Source organism: Gracilinanus agilis, chromosome 1 (genome assembly GCF_016433145.1).
Source record: "Gracilinanus agilis isolate LMUSP501 chromosome 1, AgileGrace, whole genome shotgun sequence".
NCBI lineage: Eukaryota > Metazoa > Chordata > Mammalia > Didelphimorphia > Didelphidae > Gracilinanus > Gracilinanus agilis.
Window position 1 is genome coordinate 449,092,982 of NC_058130.1, and position 20,527 is coordinate 449,113,508.

At 35.5% G+C, this 20,527-nt stretch overlaps 1 protein-coding gene across 2 annotated transcripts in view; it reads right to left on the reverse strand.

Moving 5' to 3' along the window:
• RETREG1 (reticulophagy regulator 1) overlaps positions 1-20,527 on the reverse strand; it is a 188,902-nt gene that overhangs the window by 38,573 nt on the left and 129,802 nt on the right. The window contains exon 1 of one of the 2 annotated variants that reach the window (XM_044665570.1): positions 15,077-15,848. The exons of the other annotated variant lie outside the window; for it this stretch is intronic. Coding sequence (XP_044521505.1) covers positions 15,077-15,111 — 35 coding nt within the window. The 5' untranslated portion in view covers positions 15,112-15,848. Of the gene's footprint in view, positions 1-15,076; positions 15,849-20,527 lie in introns of those variants that run through there. 2 annotated transcript variants of the gene reach the window in all.

Genomic DNA, 20,527 nt, shown 5'->3' on the forward strand with positions numbered 1-20,527 from the left:
GACCAATACCATCATTAAACACTAGCAATTTAAAGATGATCAGTCATTCCAAAAATATTTTTAAATTCCTTTTTCAGAGCCAACTTTTAAAAAAAAAACACCCTTAATTGTAACCCCTCAAGCTCTGAATACCTTTTCTTTAACAATCAATGGCTATGGGGTTAGCAGGGTGGTTAAGTAGATAGAGAGCCAGGCCTGGAGAGGGGAAGCCCTGGATTCAAATTTGGCCTCAGACACTTCCTAGCTGTGCAACATTGGGCAAGTCACCTAAACCTCCCATTGCCTAGCTCTTACTACTCTTCTGCTTTGGAATTAATTCAGTGGTACCTTGACACGCCAATTTAATTTGTTCCATGGCCAAGCTCATAATTCGATTTGCTCGAGTGTCAAATAGAATTTCCCCATTTAAATTAATGGAAATGTAATTAATCTGTTCCAGCCCCCCAAAAAACCACATGAATTTTTTGTTTTATGTGCTTTTTAGTATGAAAATGTACTTTATAAATAACAAATAAATATGTTTATAGATAATAAGAAAGAATGTAAAGAAATAAGCTTCTTATGAAATGTTATTTACCTTCAAGGTCAGGCAAAGATGTTAGTGAGAAGGTTTTCATTTCCTGCACTCTCGCTTAACATAACAATCTCTACACACATAATGCTATATTTAAATGCAAAATTGACCTTACACATTGCTTATGATATATAACCTTATAGCTAAACTTAATAGCCTTTACTTAATTATCATCATTTTCTTCATTGAATTTTGGCTGTTTTGCCACACTTTCCTCGATTTCACTTAGAGGCCTTTTCAACAGAAACATTTCCGGGGAAGTTTGTTTCTTCCTCCCTTTCAGAACATTTTGATAATGTGTGAAACAAGTGTCATTACATAGCTACAATGCAAGACCTGTTGCAACTTTTTCAAGGTGTGTCTTTTCAACAAACTGTTTAATTTTCCCCCAAATCCTCAATATGTCCTTAATCTCACTTGTATTCATTACCTCATCCACCTTGGGCTCTTCCCATTAATTTCTTGGAAAACCTTCATATGCTGCTGCTGCTGTAACTTCTTTAATTCCTCTGTTGTCAAGACTCATGGTTAAAAGTTAAGAAGTTTGCTCAAAAAACTGATAATAAAGTCAGAAATAAAGAAGACAGCAAAAGCAATTCAATTCAGATGCTCATATGGGCCAGATAAGCACTGAACTAAATGAGACACAGCCTCATGTAACTTGTGAAACTGAACATTTGGCAAGCTGTTTAGGTGGTGTTGGAAGCTCATGATTTGAATATCTGCTCGTGACTTAAACCAAAAAATCCTGCTCATGACTGCTTATATCTCAAATTGCTCATTACTTAAGGTGTTTGTGTATCAAGGTTCCACTTAACACAGTATTGATTCTAAGACGGAAAGTAAGGGTTTAAAAAGAAATCAATGGCCACCTCCTTTAATGTGTCATTTGATGTAATAAAGGATTATCAATCATATTTTATGACCAATGCCAATGCCCAGTGTATCTTGATTAATTAGCCACTTTCTCATCTTAGTTCTGGCAAGAAGAGCCAATGTAGGTCTGACTTACTTGTTTGTTAATTCCAGCCATGGTGGATTCTGTCACTCAAACCTTCCGTAGTGGAAATAAAGCTTTCAAGAGATGCTTAAAGCATGATACTATTGGTTTTATATCAATATGATAGAAAAGTTTTCAAACTACAGTTTATATTTAAATTTAATTCATGATTTATTCATTGTTCTTAGAATGGGAAGCTATAGTAGTCACTTATATGTCACACTGTTCAGAATTTTATATACTTTATACTCTGTAGGGTGAAGAGAAACATCTGAGAATATTTTCTTGTTCCCACATCTCAAAACTAGGGATGATTTTAATGGGGGTAGAGGTAACTTTATAGCTTTCCATTGCATTATACACACATTTAGGTTTTCCTTTTTAAATAACATATTTGCCGATGCACAACTAAAATACCACCATGAAATGTCAGCTATTAAGTCAGAGGGTATCACTTACCCTCAGCTGCCTCTGTTTCTGTTTACATGGCTGGATCTGAAGCTTAATCGTGATGATAATTATGTAACATTTCATTAAGCGCTCATGTGCTGGTGTGCTACAGAGGAGATGAGAAGTCTAGTCCTTGCCCTTGAGAAGATAATATATCAAGGACAGACCAAACTGATAAATCACAGTTAGGCAATGTTGATGAACGCATAGGGATGCTCTCCTAGTCATATGCCATTGATAGAGGAACAAAAGAAAACCTTCATGCTATAAGAATCTACATGTGTTGGTAAACAGTTTCTAGAACTGAACTCTTTCCCTATATCTACTCAGTGTCTCTCCTTCCATATTGGTACAAAGGGGGTAAAAATCACATGTGTTTCACATATGACCAGGCTGACTCCACACAAATAGTGATTCTGCCCATGAAGAGCTATGGATAAACAACAGTCAAGCCTGGCCCTAGACAGAATTGATGAGCTCATCTAAGTAATGAATCTGTTTTGTGAACAGTGGTTTTCATTGTACTTCACACCAAGAGATTTATTATACAAATACTGAAGCAACTAATCCTTTTGACCATGTAGTGGAAACAACAAGAAATAATTAGCATGCCAAATAATTTACAAATGTTATCTCATTTGATCCTCACAACAACCAAGCAAGGTACATGCTATTATTACCCCCTTTTTGCAGTAGAGGAAACTTGGGCAAACAGAGATTAAGTTTCTTGTCCAAGGTCACACAACTGTGTGAAGCTGGATTTGAATTCTGATCTCCCTTAACTTCAGAGCCACTTCACACCTAGCTGACTAGCTGCTAGTAGCCAGAATAGAAAAGGGGCAGGTAGGACAAGTCTTTACCCCACAGTCTTATCTCCTAAGGAATATACCAGGATGCCAAGGTATTATTGCTATTAATAATGATATCATGACCATATTGCAATTTATATAGTACTTGTTTTCAAAGTGCTTTAACCAATTTCAAAAAAAATATGGAAAGACCTGCATGAAATTATAAAAAGTGAAATGAGAAGAACCAAGAGAACATTATATATGACTACAGAACTAATGTTTTAAGAGTAACTTGTGAATGTCCACCTCCAAAGAAAGAACTGATAAATAGAAACACGTAAGTTATAGTTTATATATATACATTTTTTGGTCAAATGATACCTTATCTAGTGCAGGGAAAATATGGAGAGAGGGAATTTTAATGTTAACAAAAACAAATTAATTTTTTAAAGTGCTTTATTTATCTCATATTTATTATCTCATTTTGTCTAGTATCAAAAATGTGCCTAGTTTGTGGCACCCTAGGTTAGAATCATAAAATCCAAGACTTGAAAGGAACCTTTTAAATCTTAAAGGTCATCCAGTTCAATCTCTTAATTGAAACATGAAATCCCCTTTCTAACATCCTCAAGATATGATCAATCAACCTCTGCTTCAAATACCTTGAGTGTCAGGGAACTCACTACCTTATAGGGAAGTCTGTTCCATTATTAGATAGTTCAAATTATTGGTAAAATTTTCCTTAGCCTGAACTTAAATATGTACTTCTGTGTCTTCTGGCTATTGGTCCTAATTCTGCCTACTTGGGTCAAGAATTCTAATCCTTCACAACAGCCCTTAAGATACTTTAAGGCAGAGGTCAAATCTTCCTTACTCGATTATGCAGGTGAAACATCTCTAGCTCCTTCAACTAATTCTAGTATTCTATGCTTTGGAATCTACTCACTTTACTGGTCCTACTCCTTTGGTTTTCACACCCTTGTCAATTTTGGACGAAGAGGGTGGAGTTTAGTATAAACATGGCAGAGGCAGGAAGATGGAAGGGCGTGTGTCGGGGTGTCTGTGCATGTTAGGAGTAGGGAACCTCTCCTCTCTACTTAATTTGATCCAGCCAGGCCATAGCAATTTCAACATAAGGCAATATTGCTCTAACACCATGACCTACAGAACAATCATCTTTTCCTTTACATCTCCTTCCCCCCCACCATGTTTGACTACTTTGTCCATCATTTCCATATTTTTCTAGGAGCAGCAGATGACTTTTACCTTTTTATTCTTGAAAGTTTTGCCCCTCTCCAAGTTTATTCTGGTTCTCATTCTATACTATTCCCACTCAAACTTAATTAACTAACTCCTCCCCCTGGAAGGAATGAGAGGAGGGAGGGAGGAAAAGAAAAAGGGGAAGGGTTTCAATTATAAACTTTGACCTTGATGCAGTATGTAATGATACCCTACATTCTCCCCCAAAAAGACATATTTCCTAACTAATCATAGTAAGAAACTATTAATTAATACTCTTGACTAAAGTGTTTAAAAACCCTTATAATGCATTTTTAAATTTATTTTTATTTTATTGATTAATTATGAAAATTTTTCCATGGTTACATGATTCATGTTCTTTCCCTCTCCTCTCCTCTTCCAAAGTCAAAGAGCAATTCCACTGGGTTTTACATGTATATAGTTAGAATTATCTTGAATCCCTAAAACTACATTATCCAAACTTCCTTTCTGTATTACCTGCAATTCCTTTTGCCTTTAGTATACATGTGTCTTTACAAGGTCTGTATATAATTTGGGTTCGCTCTGCTACGCCCTCTCTCTTCCATGTGAAGTGAGTGGGGAATGTTCTGTGTTCTCTAGCTCTCTAGTTAAATATTAATAAATCTCTATATGTATTATACTTTGGAGATACTGAATATTAATCAAGACCTATTTCCATATTATTGATATTTGCACTAGGGTGATCGTTTAGAGTCTGTCTAATGCATTTTTAAAGTAAGTGGTAAAACACATTATATTTCTCTAAAAAAAACATTCACTAAATGAAGAATTTTTTAAAATTCTCTTTCGCCCTCAATATTTTCAATTAATCCATGTCTGTTTAGAACAAAAGCTTCCTTACCCTCTCATAAGGTTGAATTTTAGCAGGGAGAGTAATTATTCAGTCAACAAGCATTTATTAAGCATCTACTAAGTGCTGAGCACTGTCTTAAGTACTGGAGATACATAGAAAGTCAAAAGACCATCAGTCTCTCAAGTTGTTCACAGTCTAATGAGGAGACAACATGCACACAACTATGTACAAATAGGATAAATTGGAGATGATCAATGGAAGGAAGGTTCTAGCATTAAGAGAGATGGAAAAGGCTTCTTGCAGAAGGTGAGATGTCAGCTGGGACCTGAAGGAAGTCAGGAAAGCTGGAAGGTAGAGATGAGGAAGGAGAAAATCACAAGCATGGGAAACTACCAGTGAAAATGTCCAGAGTTGGAGATGAGATGTTTACCTTATGGAGGCCAGTGTCACCAGATCCCAGAATAATGGCTGTACCATAAAATTGGAGTTAAAAAGCTATGGAAAGGGGGCAGCTGGGTAGCTCAGTGGATTGAGAGCCAGGCCTAGAGACGGGAGGTCCTAGGTTCAAATCCGGCCTCAGACACTTCCCAGCTGTGTGACCCTGGGCAAGTCACTTCACCCCCATTGCCTACCCTTACCACTCTTCCACCTATGAGTCAATACACAGAAGTTAAGGGTTTAAAATAAAAAAAAAAGCTATGGAAAGCTAATCTAGCCTCTTACCTGAATCATGTATCTCCTTTGCAAAATTCCTGATGTTGGTCATCAAGGCTCTTGAAGGATGGAAGAAGGTGAAACAATTCCCTAATGTTCCTCAGATAAGTTTACTGGCATGTCATGGGAACATACATTCTTTACTAAGGTTGCTTTACTAAAATCAGGTAAAAATTCTGCCTGATGGGCTAATATATCTAAGTTTATCAAAAAAGCCATAATCATCATTTACCAAAGTCAAAGGGGAGGCTTTTTTTCTTTTCTGTATCCCAAAGAGTAAAAGTACCCTTTGCCCCTCAAAGAGAGCACCACAGTCTGAAGTTTTACTTTTTGTTTAGTAGTGTAAAATATTTTAAAAGTAAACAACAGGATTTAGACTTCTAGACGTTTTTAGTTTAGTAACATCTCTTTCATCTAGAAGTCACATCCTTCAACTTTAATCAGTTAAATAACAAAGAATAAGGAAGAGAATAGAGGTAGCAAGTAGCCATAATAAACGATATCACAAAGCTCACACTTTAATTAGAGAAGAATACCTTGGGCCCTTATTTAGTGACTATTTATTCATATTTTAGAGATAATCTAAAAAGCTTAGTTATCTGATCCTGGTTCACAGTAGAGTATAAAAACAACCTGAAACATAAAATAACTAATAGAGAGGCATGTGTATCAACTAGTACTAAGAGGTAACATATTAAGTGTTGGAACAAGACAGAAAACCTATCAAAAACTGGAACTCAAAAAAACCCCACAGTTGTTCCAAGCAATTTATCGCAGATCAAAGATATCTCACTGGTCCCTTAAGGCATTTCTACAATACAAGTGGTTATTAACTAAAGGATGTTCTACAGAATGTAACAAACTTGAGATAAAACGAATTCTCCTTTGGGTGTGTTTCAGATATTGTCTGAGCTGAAAAATATTGCCTTTTCTTTTTCTTCAGTCCTATGACTACTTGAATCACTGCAACGAAGATACTAATACAATGTTCATGTTCACAAAGATGACATTAAATCAAGAAAAGATTAAGTTTTCCTTGGCATGGGCTGCATTAAAAAAAAAGCGAGTATGTCATATACTTGAGAAAAACCTGCCTCAAAATTGCTGAACTTGGCACAGTTTGAGTACTTAAAGGGATAAGCTTTTGTTATCTCAGAAAATCAGTAATACAGAACTTCTTCCTTCATGATTCTGGCAAAATGAATTTTTAATATTAAGAGGCAAGAAGAAAAGTAAGAAAAAGGAAAAAGACATTGGGCTTGGAGAGCTAGGTTCAAATTCTGGCCCACATACTTAAGAGCTGTGTAATCATTAATCACTCAGAATCTCAGTTTCCTTATCTATAAAACTGGGACAACAAAACTTACACAACCTACCTTGTGGGTAAAGTGCCATATAAATATAAGAAATGTGTTTTTATGTGTATATATGTCTATATACACATGTATATATGTGTGTGGAGCCGCTAGGTATCATAGCGGATAGAACGCCAGACCCAGAGTCAGGAAGACATATTCTTGAGTTCAAATCTGGCCTCAGACACTTGCTAGTTGTATGATTTTGAGCAAGTCACTGAACCCTGTTTGCCTAAGTTTCCTCATCTGTAAAATGAGCTGGAGAAGGAAATGGCAAACTTCTCCAGTATCTTTGCCAAGAAAACCCCAAATGGGGTCACAAAGAATCAGACATGACTGAAACAATTTAACAAAACTAATATATGAATATATGTTCACACATACACATACTGATATATGTGTATATATGAAGAAGAGAAAAAGAAAATGGCACATAATGCAGATAAATCAATGTGTATGTGTATGTGTATGTGAACACAAAGAAACCATGAAAATAAAGTTCTCAAGTGACTTCATATAATCTTCTTCTTAACCTTCATCAAATCCAAAGTTAGATGCTAAATGAATTTTGGACAGCAACGTAAGGGCTAAAATTATATTTTATAAACAAAATGACCCTTGCTTTTTCACAAATTCCAAATGTAGTAGGATGACCTTTTAAACATAAAATAAACTAAAAGTGACTGAAGGGTACAATTATTTTATTCCTATGTCCAGGTAAGCAATTTTCTATCTCTACTAGCTCAGATAATTTTTTGTCACTGTGGATTAGAAAAGATTAGAAAGAGGAATTTGTGTTTGGGCAAACTCTCAACACATTGAACTGTAGGCCAACAGACAAATTCCCTTAGTCTAATGATGCAGAGTAGAATTTAAAAATAAAATAAGTTGTGGATGGCATGTTTAACAAGCCAAGTAAATACCAGCTTCTTTATTCAGATAATAGTGAACAATTGAGTTTCATTATTTTTTATCTTAGTTCAACTGAAAGACTTTGTATCATTCAAAAGTACAAAAATCTAGACTCTACTAATCCATAATTTGCAAACTAAAAAACTGTTGAGCAAAACTTACTTAACTCAGAAATTTCAGTAAAAAGTAATATTGTACTGTTTTTCAGGAAGGCCAATCTAAACTAGTAAAAAGTCTGTCCTACCAAATTTTCTAGAAGAAATTATTACTTTTAAGTCTCTCAAATTAATTACTAACAAATAGCCTACAGAGAAATCCTGCTGAGCTTATAATATCCATCACACCAGTATCCTTAAAAATAGTTATTCTTCCTCTTTAATTGGAGAACATATATCCTATTCAGAATTCAGCTCTTCAATAAGGGTATTAATCTCAAAAAAGGACTGAGAAATAGGATATATACAAAGCAAAAGAAAACAATAACCCTTCCAAATGACTAAATAATAAACATCAGGAAGCATGCATACTTAAATTTGGGTGTACTCATCATGGATTTGTTTCTTGTACTTTCATTAAGGTTTAATTTACTCTAAATTTTGCACACAATTCTAAAAAGCTTAAAAATCAAAAGAAAATTAGAAACAGATAATTAGAAAGGAGATCCCACAATCAGGTATCCTAACAGTAATATGATATCAGCAAAGGAGACGAAAAGATATTTTTAAAAAGTCTCAAGACAGGTGATACACACAACACACAAGCAGTTATCAGAGGCAATGGGATTGTAATCTGTACAGAAAGGAAGAGAGCACTCATCCCTAACAAGCTCCAAGGAGTCTTCTTCCCATGGACCATCAGGACTGGGCCATCCCCAAGTGAAAAGCAGTCTTTGGAGCGGGAGCATTTTATTCCCTCTCCCAGAGGCTTATCAGGAGAGGGGCAACCCCAGAGCTTGAATGATGCCACTATTCCTGCCTGGACCCTTACTATGAAGGGAGAAGCCCCTGGCAGTTAAGTCTAAAGCTCATTCCCTGCTCACACAGATGAAGGAAGTCACCACTCTGATGGGTTTATAATTCTACAGAAATATTTAAACACTGAAGCAAATTGTTAAATAAAGACAATGCATTTATTAAGTACTATCTGCCAAGTACAGTTGTTTAAAAAAATTAGTGTGGCCAGTGACTAGGATCCTAGATCTAGACAGAAGGAACCTTAGTTCAATTCTATGGCAGGGAAAGTGTCACATAAATGTAAGAGGCAGACACATTTATTTAGATGTATGTATTATGCATACGTGCACACACATATCTATGATTGTATGTACTTGTAGAGAAGAAAATGGCAGAAGACTTAAGGTCTGGTTCAATTCGTTCATTTTACAGATGAGAAATCGGCATTCCAGAAGAGAGGGAGGGATTTGACCAAGGTCACACAGTGAAGATTAGTAAATGGATTTGAACTCATGTCTCCTGTATCCAGAGAGAGAGCTCTTTCCATTCTGCCACACTACCTCCAAGAGATTGAAGAAATTGTGGCATAGCATTGTAATGGAATATTATTGCCAAAAACAAGGATGAATTAATCCAAATATGGAAGAAACACATGAGATAAGAGTGATGAAAACAGATTATTATTACTACTGCTGCTGCTGCAGCTGCTACTAATAATAAGAGTTGGCATTGACATACTCCTTTAAGATTTACAAAACATTTTACAAATGCTGCCTATTTGGTTCTCACTACAACCCTGAGAGGTATGTGCTATTATTATCTCCATTTTATGGATGAGGAAACTGAGGCAAATAGAGGTTAAGTGACTTGCCCAGCATATAACTCCTAAGTTTCTATGGCTGGATTTGAACTCAAGTCTTCCTGACTCAATGTCCAGTACTCTAGACACTGTGCCTATCCAATTGCCTCAGAAAACACACATTTGACAACTCTATTAAAAATAGTTAACTCAACAATAACAATATCTAAATAACATTCTCAAAGTATAATAAAAACAACAAAAAGCTACATGGATTTTTATATCATTATATGTAATTTTAAAAAATAGAAGTAACATTCAATCACAGAATGACTAAATAAATCATGTAATAAATATGATACTAAAATATTAAGACCAATAAGAATGAAAATCAAAATAAAATCTGGAAAGACCTAAATGAAATAATACAAAGAAAAATCAATAACCAGAACAACAAAGTATACTTTAATTATGACTCTATACAAGAGAAACAGAGAGTGAGTGAAAATAACTGAACAAAGTCAGAATGTGGATGGGGGGCCTTGAAGGAGTAACTGAAAAGTTGTTAATGATACTTCATGCACTGAAATTAATTTAATTTTAATTTTAATTGTTAGTCAAATTTGATTAGATGATTTTCAAGTTCAATAATGAGTTTTTAACAGGGACAGGGTCTGGACCTGAGATTTCATTGACTGAGCCCTTACCAATCTTCTGCCTTGGAACCAATATATGGTATTTATTCTAAGATGGAAGGAAAGGGTTAAAAAAAAACCCAACAACCTTAGGAAGATGAGTTTTCTTGATTCCAAGCTGGCACTCTATCCACCAAACCACCTAGTTGTTCTGCGATTGCTCCCCCACAACATTGCCATTAAATAAATTAATTTAAAATGTTTTCTTCTCCCCTTCCACCTTCTTATTGGGGTAGGAGTGCAGAATTGAAAGAGGGATCTGAAACTATAATTCCACTGATACAAGGAATGCCTAGGGGGCAAATTCCCTCTACCAAAAGAGATGAATTGTTGCTGGGCAACTTCGAGTTGTTCTATAATAGTTATAGCAGCTCTCTTTGTGGTGGTCAAGAACTGGAAATTGAGGGAATGTCCATTATTTGGGGAATGGCTGAACAAATTGTGCATATGATTATGATGGAATACTACCTCACCACAAGAAATAACAAGCAGCTAATTAAAAAAAAACATGGAAAGACCTACATGAACTTATGAAGAGCAAAATGAGCAGAGCCAAGAAAATATGTTAATAATAATAATAAATTAATAATAATAGCAAGAAATATTTTTGAAGAATAACTTGTGTATGTCCACCTCTAGAGAAGACTTTATAAAAAGAAATAAGGTAGACACAGTTTTATAGATCCATTTATCTTTTTTGTCAAATGATGCCTTCTCTAGTGCAGGGAGGAAAGGAAGGGAGGGACATACCTGGGAACTTTAATGGAACAACAAATAAATAAATAAAATTTCAAAAGACTTGCCTAGGGACATTGAAGGTGGGGAAGAATGACTTGTCAATGCCCAGTTGGAACCCTGGTCTTCCTAGAGCCAAATGTATCCATACTTCACAATACCATTCTCTTTTTTCTTTATTCCCTCCAAAACCCAATTATTTCCTATTTTCCCTTAAATGCTAATATATGGAGTAGTTTTATGAAAGGCAGGAAGAAATAGTGGTTTAAGGCACTCACTTTGGAGTCAATTTGAATCCTGTCACAGACACTCTGTGACCTTGGACAAATCATTTAACCTCTTTGGTCCTCAGTTTCCCTTTTTATAAAAGGCTAAGGATCCCTTTCAGCCTTAAATCTATGCTCCTATAAAACAAGAACTCTGATGTATCACTGCCCTAAAATGTAAAAGAGTACATCAGCTCTGGTTCTCTTGGTTCTTGAATAACAATAGGACTCCAATAAATTTATTATCAATGATACCATGGGCTTCTATATTGAAAAGCACACAATACTGATGGTAAAGTGTGTTCAGACCTAATTCCTGATTTTATTTATGAGGGAACGTTTTCATATTGATGTCAAAAGTCTTTATCATACATATCTAGATATACCAAGAGTATTTTAAAATTTAGAAGCAGATAATACAACAGAAGCTATCTAAGCAGTCCTCTTCTATTAGACGGCTGGCCCCAAAGTCAACGTCAGGTTCCCTGATTCCAAACCCAGTACTCTTTTCACCAAGCAAAGTTAGCCTCTTTAATCCAGATGTCCTTTGGCTCACTATGATACTGTTACAATTATTTCCCTGAATAACTATGTACCACCACTTCAAGAAACAAGTGCATAAAAAAAAGAAACAAGTGCATAAAGTAATCAAGATTACTTGCAATGTAGTGAAATGTGTTAGACTTGAGAGTTAGGAAAGAACTGAGTTTGAATCCCATCTTTGACACTTACTAGCTCTGTAACCACTGGCAAGTCACTTTACCACTGGAACCCAGTTTTGCCTTCCTGAAAAACTATCCCAGAAGTGCCTAATTGATTCATCAGGTTTTTCTGAAGATCAAACAAAAACTCCATCTAGGCAAAATGATTTGCAAACCTTAAATTGTTACATAAAACCAAAAGAAAACAAACTGATAACAGAATTAAAACCAAATGTAAATAGTGCTAGTTTTTGAAATTCATAATTCCTTGTACACAGCCGTCTCTACCCCTAGTCCCCCATCACAGAAACTGAGTAAAGCTAACTTACCCCCCACACAAATATAATTTACTCTAGATGCAATATCCCTTCTATGCTCTGAAAGAATCATCCACTGGCAATATTCCTTTCTCCTAAAGAGATTTTAATAATAATCTGAAGGATAGGCAATTACAGAGAAAGAGGATGAGGGTGAGAAAGAGCAAACTTACAAAATCATGGAACTTTGGAATTTGAGAGGAATTCGTTATTTTCTAGGCCTGGAACAGTGAGGTAATTTTGCTAATGTTGAATCCATTATATCCCACAGACTAGCAACTGTTTGGATAGACTCTAGAGTAGATTATCTCTTGGGTCCTTTTCTGCCTTAGAACCTATGAGAAACAAAATCCTCTGGGAAGATTATTTAGATCTTTATGTGACAAATTCTTTCCCTGGGAGTACAATGTTACTTAGCTCACCAGAATTTATGAAAAAGCTAGGCTGCCCCCTGGGCATCTATGGGAATTCCTTTTATGTAGTCCCATATATTATCTTTCCTTCTGGGTGATGTTTGAATTATAATCAACTGTTATTTAAGAATAATTTATCATTAACAACCAATTACTCTTTCATTTAAAAGTGACAATGTTATATAACTCATTAAAACAACAGCTATTAAGATGCTCCCCACACTATCCCAATTCTAAAATTCTTTTGCCTATGTGCTCATACCCTCTGATATTTACTGCAACTGATAAACAACTTATACAATTAGCCATCACACTGGCATATATAAATTATCAAATGTATTGAGGTTCCAAATGTGTCATCTCAAAGTCAAACCAATCTTTTCCAGTTTTCTGAAAATGATTTATGAAATCATATTTCTGAAATTATATTTGAAAAAAGAAACAGAAGGGAATAATTTACTACCTTATATTCCTCATCTAGCCATCAAAATCTTAAGTATAGTCTTCTTAATACGGAATTCTACCTCAGTTATTTGAAAAGGTACCTCTTATATAAATTGACTATTAACCAAATATCATGTTGGTACAGAATTGGGGGAACAGGAGGTTAGAGAGGAGCAAAAAGTAAAAACTATATAGTTGAAAAGGAAAGTATTTAACCACATAGGTTGATAATTTGATAAGTAACTTGTAGGCAGTCACATTTCCATTTAGCATCAGAAGCACTACCTGAATCCAAATAATTATATTTCTTTTACTTAGGTCAAAACAAGAAAGTCTTTTATAAAAAAATTGATCATTTGAGAAATTCTATAGAGTAACAGATTCTCCCACTAAATTTGAAAGATAATGTTAATAAGACCACTCATGTTTAAAGCAAGGCTGTTTTTGTTCATTTGTATTATGAATTCCATTTTTATGGAATTAATTTTTATAGAATTTAATGGAATTTATCAATTCCATTATTATGAATTCCATTTGCTCAAGTTATATTTCCTTTGCCTAGTTAACATATTCACTTAAAGAATTACCACGATGAAAATGGAGAATTTTACTATAGATGGAAATTGCTGACATGGGAGGCAAGTGGAGTAATAATACTGCCAAAAAGAAAAAGGAAGGAAAGAAAAAGATGAATTAATCATTTCTTTAAAATGTACAAAAAGGAAAGAATTAAATTACAAAGGAGGCGCAAAGAAACAGGACATCTTTGAAAGTGGTATGTTGAATTTATAATATGCTCTAAAAGGTGGGCAGCTGGGTGGCTCGGTGGATTGAGAATCAGGTCTAGAGATGGGAGTTCACAGTTTCAGATCTTGGCTTCAGACACTTCCTAGCTGTGTAACCCTGGGCAAGTCATTTAACTAACCCCTATTGTCTAACCCTAGTGTGCTCTTCTGCCTTGGAACCAATACACAGTATTCATTCTAATGACAAGGTAAAAGTTTTAAGAATAACAATATAATAATGATATAATATAATATAATAATGATATAATATAATATAATATAATAAACATATATTATGTATCTAACATAATAATATATACAATAATAATATAAGCTAAAAAAGGAAAGACAAGGCATATGCACTAGACAGTTGAAGTTTCCTACCCCGTCATCTTTCTTTTTCTGTTTTGTATATAGAATAGGTTCTATCTTCTGTGTATATATTTTTTAAGTGTAAAATTTTTAAAAGAAATTGGTCGATATCACCAAATAGATGCCACATTTTATCCCACCCACTATAACTGAAGCACAATAAAACCTTCAATATTGTTCATTAATGTAGTGCTTACAATTGTCAGAATGATTTCTTTCAAACTATGAACTGTCATAAAGAAGTTTTTAAAATATAAAAATAAGTTGCTTGATTTGATACGAAATAATTTTAGCAGTTCAAGTAGTTCACAAGTATAAACAAGAAATCATATCTAAAAATACAAAATACCTTAGCTTTCGAACAAGTATGATTTAAAGTTAAGCTCAGAAACCATAGATTTAAATAATTTTTACACAGGGGACAACAGTAATTTCAACTTTATTCTTAAGGTGGCAAGCTATCCTCATTTTTTATCTTAATATATCAATATATAGAAATATATTGTCTTAATTATGTTATTATATATTTCTAGGAATAGAGAACTAATAAATCTCTGCCTTTAATCTATATAAAAGTAAATTAGCTGATCATTCTTTCAATGTTCTCAGATTTATAGATTTCTTTAAGCAAGTATTTTTGAAGATATCTAATTTTTAACTTAAAAATAATCCACAGCAGGCCTGTCTTTAAAAGGCAAAGAAAGAAAAAAAATATTTGAAGCCTACCTTTCGCCTTGTCCAAAGTCCTCACCTTCAGGCATTTCAGCCTTTTAATAAAAAAAAAGGAGATGCAACAACAGCACTTCTACACCAAGGTAATTATTCCAATGATAGGCTCTTTTCAACTTGAGTTAAAGATGTCAATAGGAAAACTACCCAGCCAGTGTTCTTCTCCTTTGGAGAAGAGTGCTCCCTGCTCCTCAAGTCAGTGTTTACACACTTCCTGCTGGTCCTGAATGAAGCTCCCAGTCCTGTCTTTGTTATTGGCCCCTTCTATAAATAAACAGGTCTGTCACCTCTTACTCCAAGTACCATGACAGGCAGCTGGGGAGCAAGGGCTGTTCAGCTGCCAAGCATTTCTCTTCAGTCTTGTGAGAAGGCATCACCACCCAGTTATTAACCTTTATTTGGATGACTTCACAGAGGCCTGTTCCTTTTCTTTGCTTTTGTTTTTTTTCTTTTCTAAACGTGGCAGGGCAGTGAGCCCTAAGAACAGATACACCACAGGTGATCCGAAACTTTAGTGTGGACTATCAAATCTCGTATCCCTCAAGTTAAAGCTGGGAGCTTGGAAGCAGAAGGTGTTGTAACTGTGATAGTACCCAGCAATGTTTGCTAGATGTCACAACCATTCACTTGGCAAAAATGTAGCTGGAGTTGATTTTTTTCCCTCTCTTACTCCAAGAAATGTCATCACTGTACACTGGTATTTCTTCAGAGGACAATGTCAGTCATTTTTCCAAGAAAAATTCACCATTGCAGTATCAGCACCTGAGCTTTCTAACTCAGATAGAATATGTGCCTAGGTATCCACATTTGTTTAATCAAGACAAAATAGGTTCCAGTAAAGCCTTCTGATACTGGCAAGGAGCCAATTTGGAAGTCTAAGATATTTTTAAAGCCCATTACTGCCCCACACACACAATTTTTAAGAGTAAAGAAAAACAATTTTAATTTTTGTTTCAACTTTTATTTCCCAAAGAGGAGAAACAGATAAATTATAGATTAGAGAGACAGACTAACAGACATATGCACACATATTTTTTTAAGTGGTCCTGGAAAGATCATATTCAAGATTTTGGACCAAAATAGCATAGAGCAGATAGAGTGATGAGGAACCTTTTAGAGACCACATGCCATGCCTCACCTCCCCCAGACTGTATGCCAGTTCCTCCCCAATCCACACACCCCCCCCTCCACCTGCCTTACCCCAGACAGGGAAGAGAGAAAGGGAGGGAAGTGGCCCACACACTCTGCTCAGGGGAGGGGGTAAGTACTTTCATTGTGTTGCTGGGCAGAGGGATGAGAAGGCATGGTGGAGAGGGGGAAGGGAGCAGTTCCACTCAAGTCCTTCTGCCTTTTTAGTAACTAACTCTGGTGGGCAACAGCATGCGTGCGCCCACAGAGAGGTTCTCTGTGTGCCATAGGTTTGCCATCATGGGCATAGAGTCTTAGGCTAATAATGAAGCTGCTAAACCACTAATAATTAGAGAAATGCACATTGAAAATAACTCTGAGGTAGCACCTCATGCTCATCAGATTGGCTAACATGACAGAAAAGGAAAATGACAAATGCTGGAGATGATGCAGAAAAATAGGCACTAATAGGTGCTGCTGGGGAAGGGATATAAGTAGAAGCAAATTCTTAACAGCCAGAAATATAGCTCAGAGGGGAATGAAGCAAGACTGGTCTAGATCTGTCCCCAAAATGGAGGCTCCCACAGGAAATCAACAATGAGAGAAGCGGGACCCCAGAATGGCAGTAGGACATGATAGGGTGAGAAAGCCCCAGGTATTGAAAGACATTCTAGGACTAAGAGGATTACTCCTGGATCTTGACCCCTAAACCCAGAATCCAAATTGATCAAATCCTTACTTGATCTGACAATTTAATGAAAAAAATATTTTATATCTTGTTTATATCTTTAAAGCATGTGCCAATTTATTATTATGATACTGAATTCCTCAACAGAGCTTGCATTTTAATGACCATTGAAGAGATTCCTATGCTGCGATAACAATGCATGAACCACATGTGGTGTGAGCCTATGATATTGACAGAAATGCTCTCATTCACCTTTCCTTGAAATTTTAAATTACTTCCTACCCTCAGAAATTCAGTTCTAGGGAGATGCTGGTAGTAATTTCTGGGGTTTAAAAAACTGGCAGGAAATAAAAGTAGGAGGAAGGGGGCATTACAGTTATTTTCAATTATTTAAAGAGTTTTCATAGTAGAAAAGGGATTAAATGACTTCTTCACTTTGGCCCTACATGGCAGAACTATGAATAACAAGAATTTATGCAGAAATTAATTTTCCCTTCCCCCAACAATTATAGCAATCCAACAGTGAAATAGGTTGTCTTGGGAGGTTGTAGGTATCCCTCTTTCACTAAAGATCTTCAGGGAAAGGATAGATGATCTCTTGTGTGAGTTAAGACTATATGCTTTCAAAAGTCTCTTTCCAGTTTTTAGATTTTTTGATAAATATTTTTGGGGAAAACAAAACAAAACAAAACTCAGTATGTAGCCTTTATAGAATGCCATAAATACAAGAGATCATTTTCCCCCTATTCTTTTGAGTTATCAGAATTTTGAAATTTGTCCTAAATTTTAAACAATTGTAATAAAATGGCAGCTAGGTGGCACAGTGTAGAATACCAGGCTCAGAGTCAGGAAGACTCATCTTCCTGAGTTCAAATTTGACCTCAGATACTTACTAGCTATGTGACCCTGGGCAAATAATTTAATCTTGTTTGCCTCAGTTTCCTCTTTTGTTAAATGAGTTGAGGAAGGAAATGGCAAACCATTCCAGTACTTTTGCCAAGAAAAACTCAAATACTGTTAACAAAGGGTCAGACATGAGTGAACAACATAAAAGAATTTAGAGAATCACAGAATCATGGAATTTGAAAGTTGGAAGGGACTTCAGTAGCATAAGATCCAATCTGTACCTAAATGGAATTTGTATTATATAACATAACTATGAGGTGGGCGTCCAGCCTTCTCACTTGAAGATCTTTAGTGAGAGAGGCCCCACTACTTTCTGAGGCAGCCATTATTTCTGGAAAAGCTCCAAACTGACTGGAAGTTTTCTCTTGCAACAAGCTTAGATTAGTCTGTCTTTGATTTTTACCCACTGTTCCTTGTTCTTTCATCTGAGACCAAAAAAGAGCAAATCTAATCCCTATTCCACATCATGTTGTTCAATTATTTCAATTGTATCCAACTCTTTGTGACCCCCCCCCCTCCATTTGGGGTTTTATTGACAAAGAAACTAGAATTTGCCATTTCCTTTTCCAGCTCATTTGATAGATGAAGAACCTGAGGCAAACAAGATTAAGTTATTTGCCCAGCTAGTAAGTATCTGATGCCTGATTTGAACTCTCATCTTCCTCACTCCAGGTCCTGTACTTTATGTGTCATGCCTCAGTCAACTACACAACCAATCTTCTTTTCTTCAGCTAAAAATTGTCATTTGCTTCAACTCATCAATCTTCACAGGACACATTCTTGTTGACCTTTGACATCATCCTAAGTTCCCACCTCCAGACACTCCCCAGCTTATCAATGTCCTTCCCAGAATATTGCATACAGAATAAATATGCCAGATGCAGTGTTCCCAGAGCAGGGTAGCTATTTGTGAGAATCAGACCAAGATTAGATATCCTCTTCATTGGCTCCTCCAATTTTGAAAGACAAAACTAAGGAAGAAATTAACACTTACTCTGCTTTTGGCAGAGAAAGCTCTTGATTTTAGGATAACTGAAGTGCCCCCAAAAAACCTTATTGTGTCTCAATAGCTAAGATGATCTGGAGTATACTCTAATGACAAGATTGCTCCTGTTTCTGCCTCTTGTGATCTTATAACCAGTTTCTTCCCATCCTGTCTCTCTAGCACCTACAACTCTTCATATCTTAATACAGAATATTAAAATTAGTATATTGATGTATCATATAGTATAGAATATTAATGTTATATATTAATATAGAATATCAAGATTATTATGTGTAATAGTATCAATATGAAATGTTAAGATTATTATATATTGCCACATAATATATAATACTATTCTGTTCTTAACCCTTTTTTTGTATATAACTACTATAGCTTTATGCTAATTGTTTTAGCTAGCTCAGATGACACAGTATGGTATCATACCAGGCTTCTAATCTTAATCTTAGGGTGATAAATTCAAACCCATGTTAAGTACTCATCTCATTGTAATAATTAGAATGTATACATAGCACTTTAAAGTGTGTGAAGTGCTTCACAGACATAATCTCATCTGATCCACATAACAACTACATCTGGTATTATGTCAGATATTATTATTCCTGAAGCTTAAAGAGGTTAAGTGATTTGTCCATGGTGGCCCAGCACAGGTTAAGTGCTGGGGGCAAAGTTCAAACCCAGGGCTTACTGATATTACACCACACTGTCTCTTATTTGATTCTTGGATTTCAGTATTTGTGTCTCAGAGTTCTTGCAAAGAAGAGCATTGCTAACTGTAAAGTGATATTTAAATGTAAGCTACAAATATTACGCAGAGGTTCAAAGAAACAATCAATTTGAACAAAATGCACTATTAACATTTTGGAGTGGGTAGACTTTAGCTAATATTGTATCTCATTTCAAAAAGAGTTGTACAGCCCTTAAACTGCTGACTACACAACCTGGCTATAGTTATCTCACGGTACTCCTCGTAGCCCACACAAACCAGTTTAAGAACTAAGTCCTAGATTTAAACACAAGATGTCAAGATGTGTGTGTGTGTGTGTGTGTGTGTGTGTGTGTGTGTGTTTTTAAGCCACTAGTTTATCTGTTTTAATCAGAGATCCTGGTCTTTTAAAAATTGAAGGGATCTTCGAAATAATTTAATCCAATGGAAACTGAGGTCTAGAAAGACAAAGGAAGCCCAAGGTCGTTCAAGTCATAAGTGAAAAGAACCAGAGTCCAAACTTGGGTTTGTAGACTCCAAATCCAAGACTCACTACTCTGCATTCTACCACATAAAGGAAGTTTTATTTCACAATTAAGAGCTTACCACTGTGGCTAATTATTTATCAAGAACATTTTGTTGATGTTTGTTGAATGTTTAATGAATGAAGAACTGAAAGGAGGCAAAGGGGAAGGATGAGGGAAGCATAATAGCTGTCTTCAAAGAAGAGAGTTTAAACTTACAATGATAGATAGGTCAGTATTAGGGGCAAAATTCAGGTCTTTGAGGGGAAGCTATAAGAAATTCGATATGAAGAATTTTTTAACAATGAGAGTTGCTCAAGAATACAATAGGCTAGATGATAAAGCCATAAGTTTCCTTTAACTGGAAAAGCTTTCAGCTAGGGATGGTTAACTCATCATTTCTCAGGGGCTTTATAATTCTGGGGAAGACAATTGGATTAGATCCATTTCAATTCAATTCAATTAATAATTCATTAAGTGCCTACTACATGGA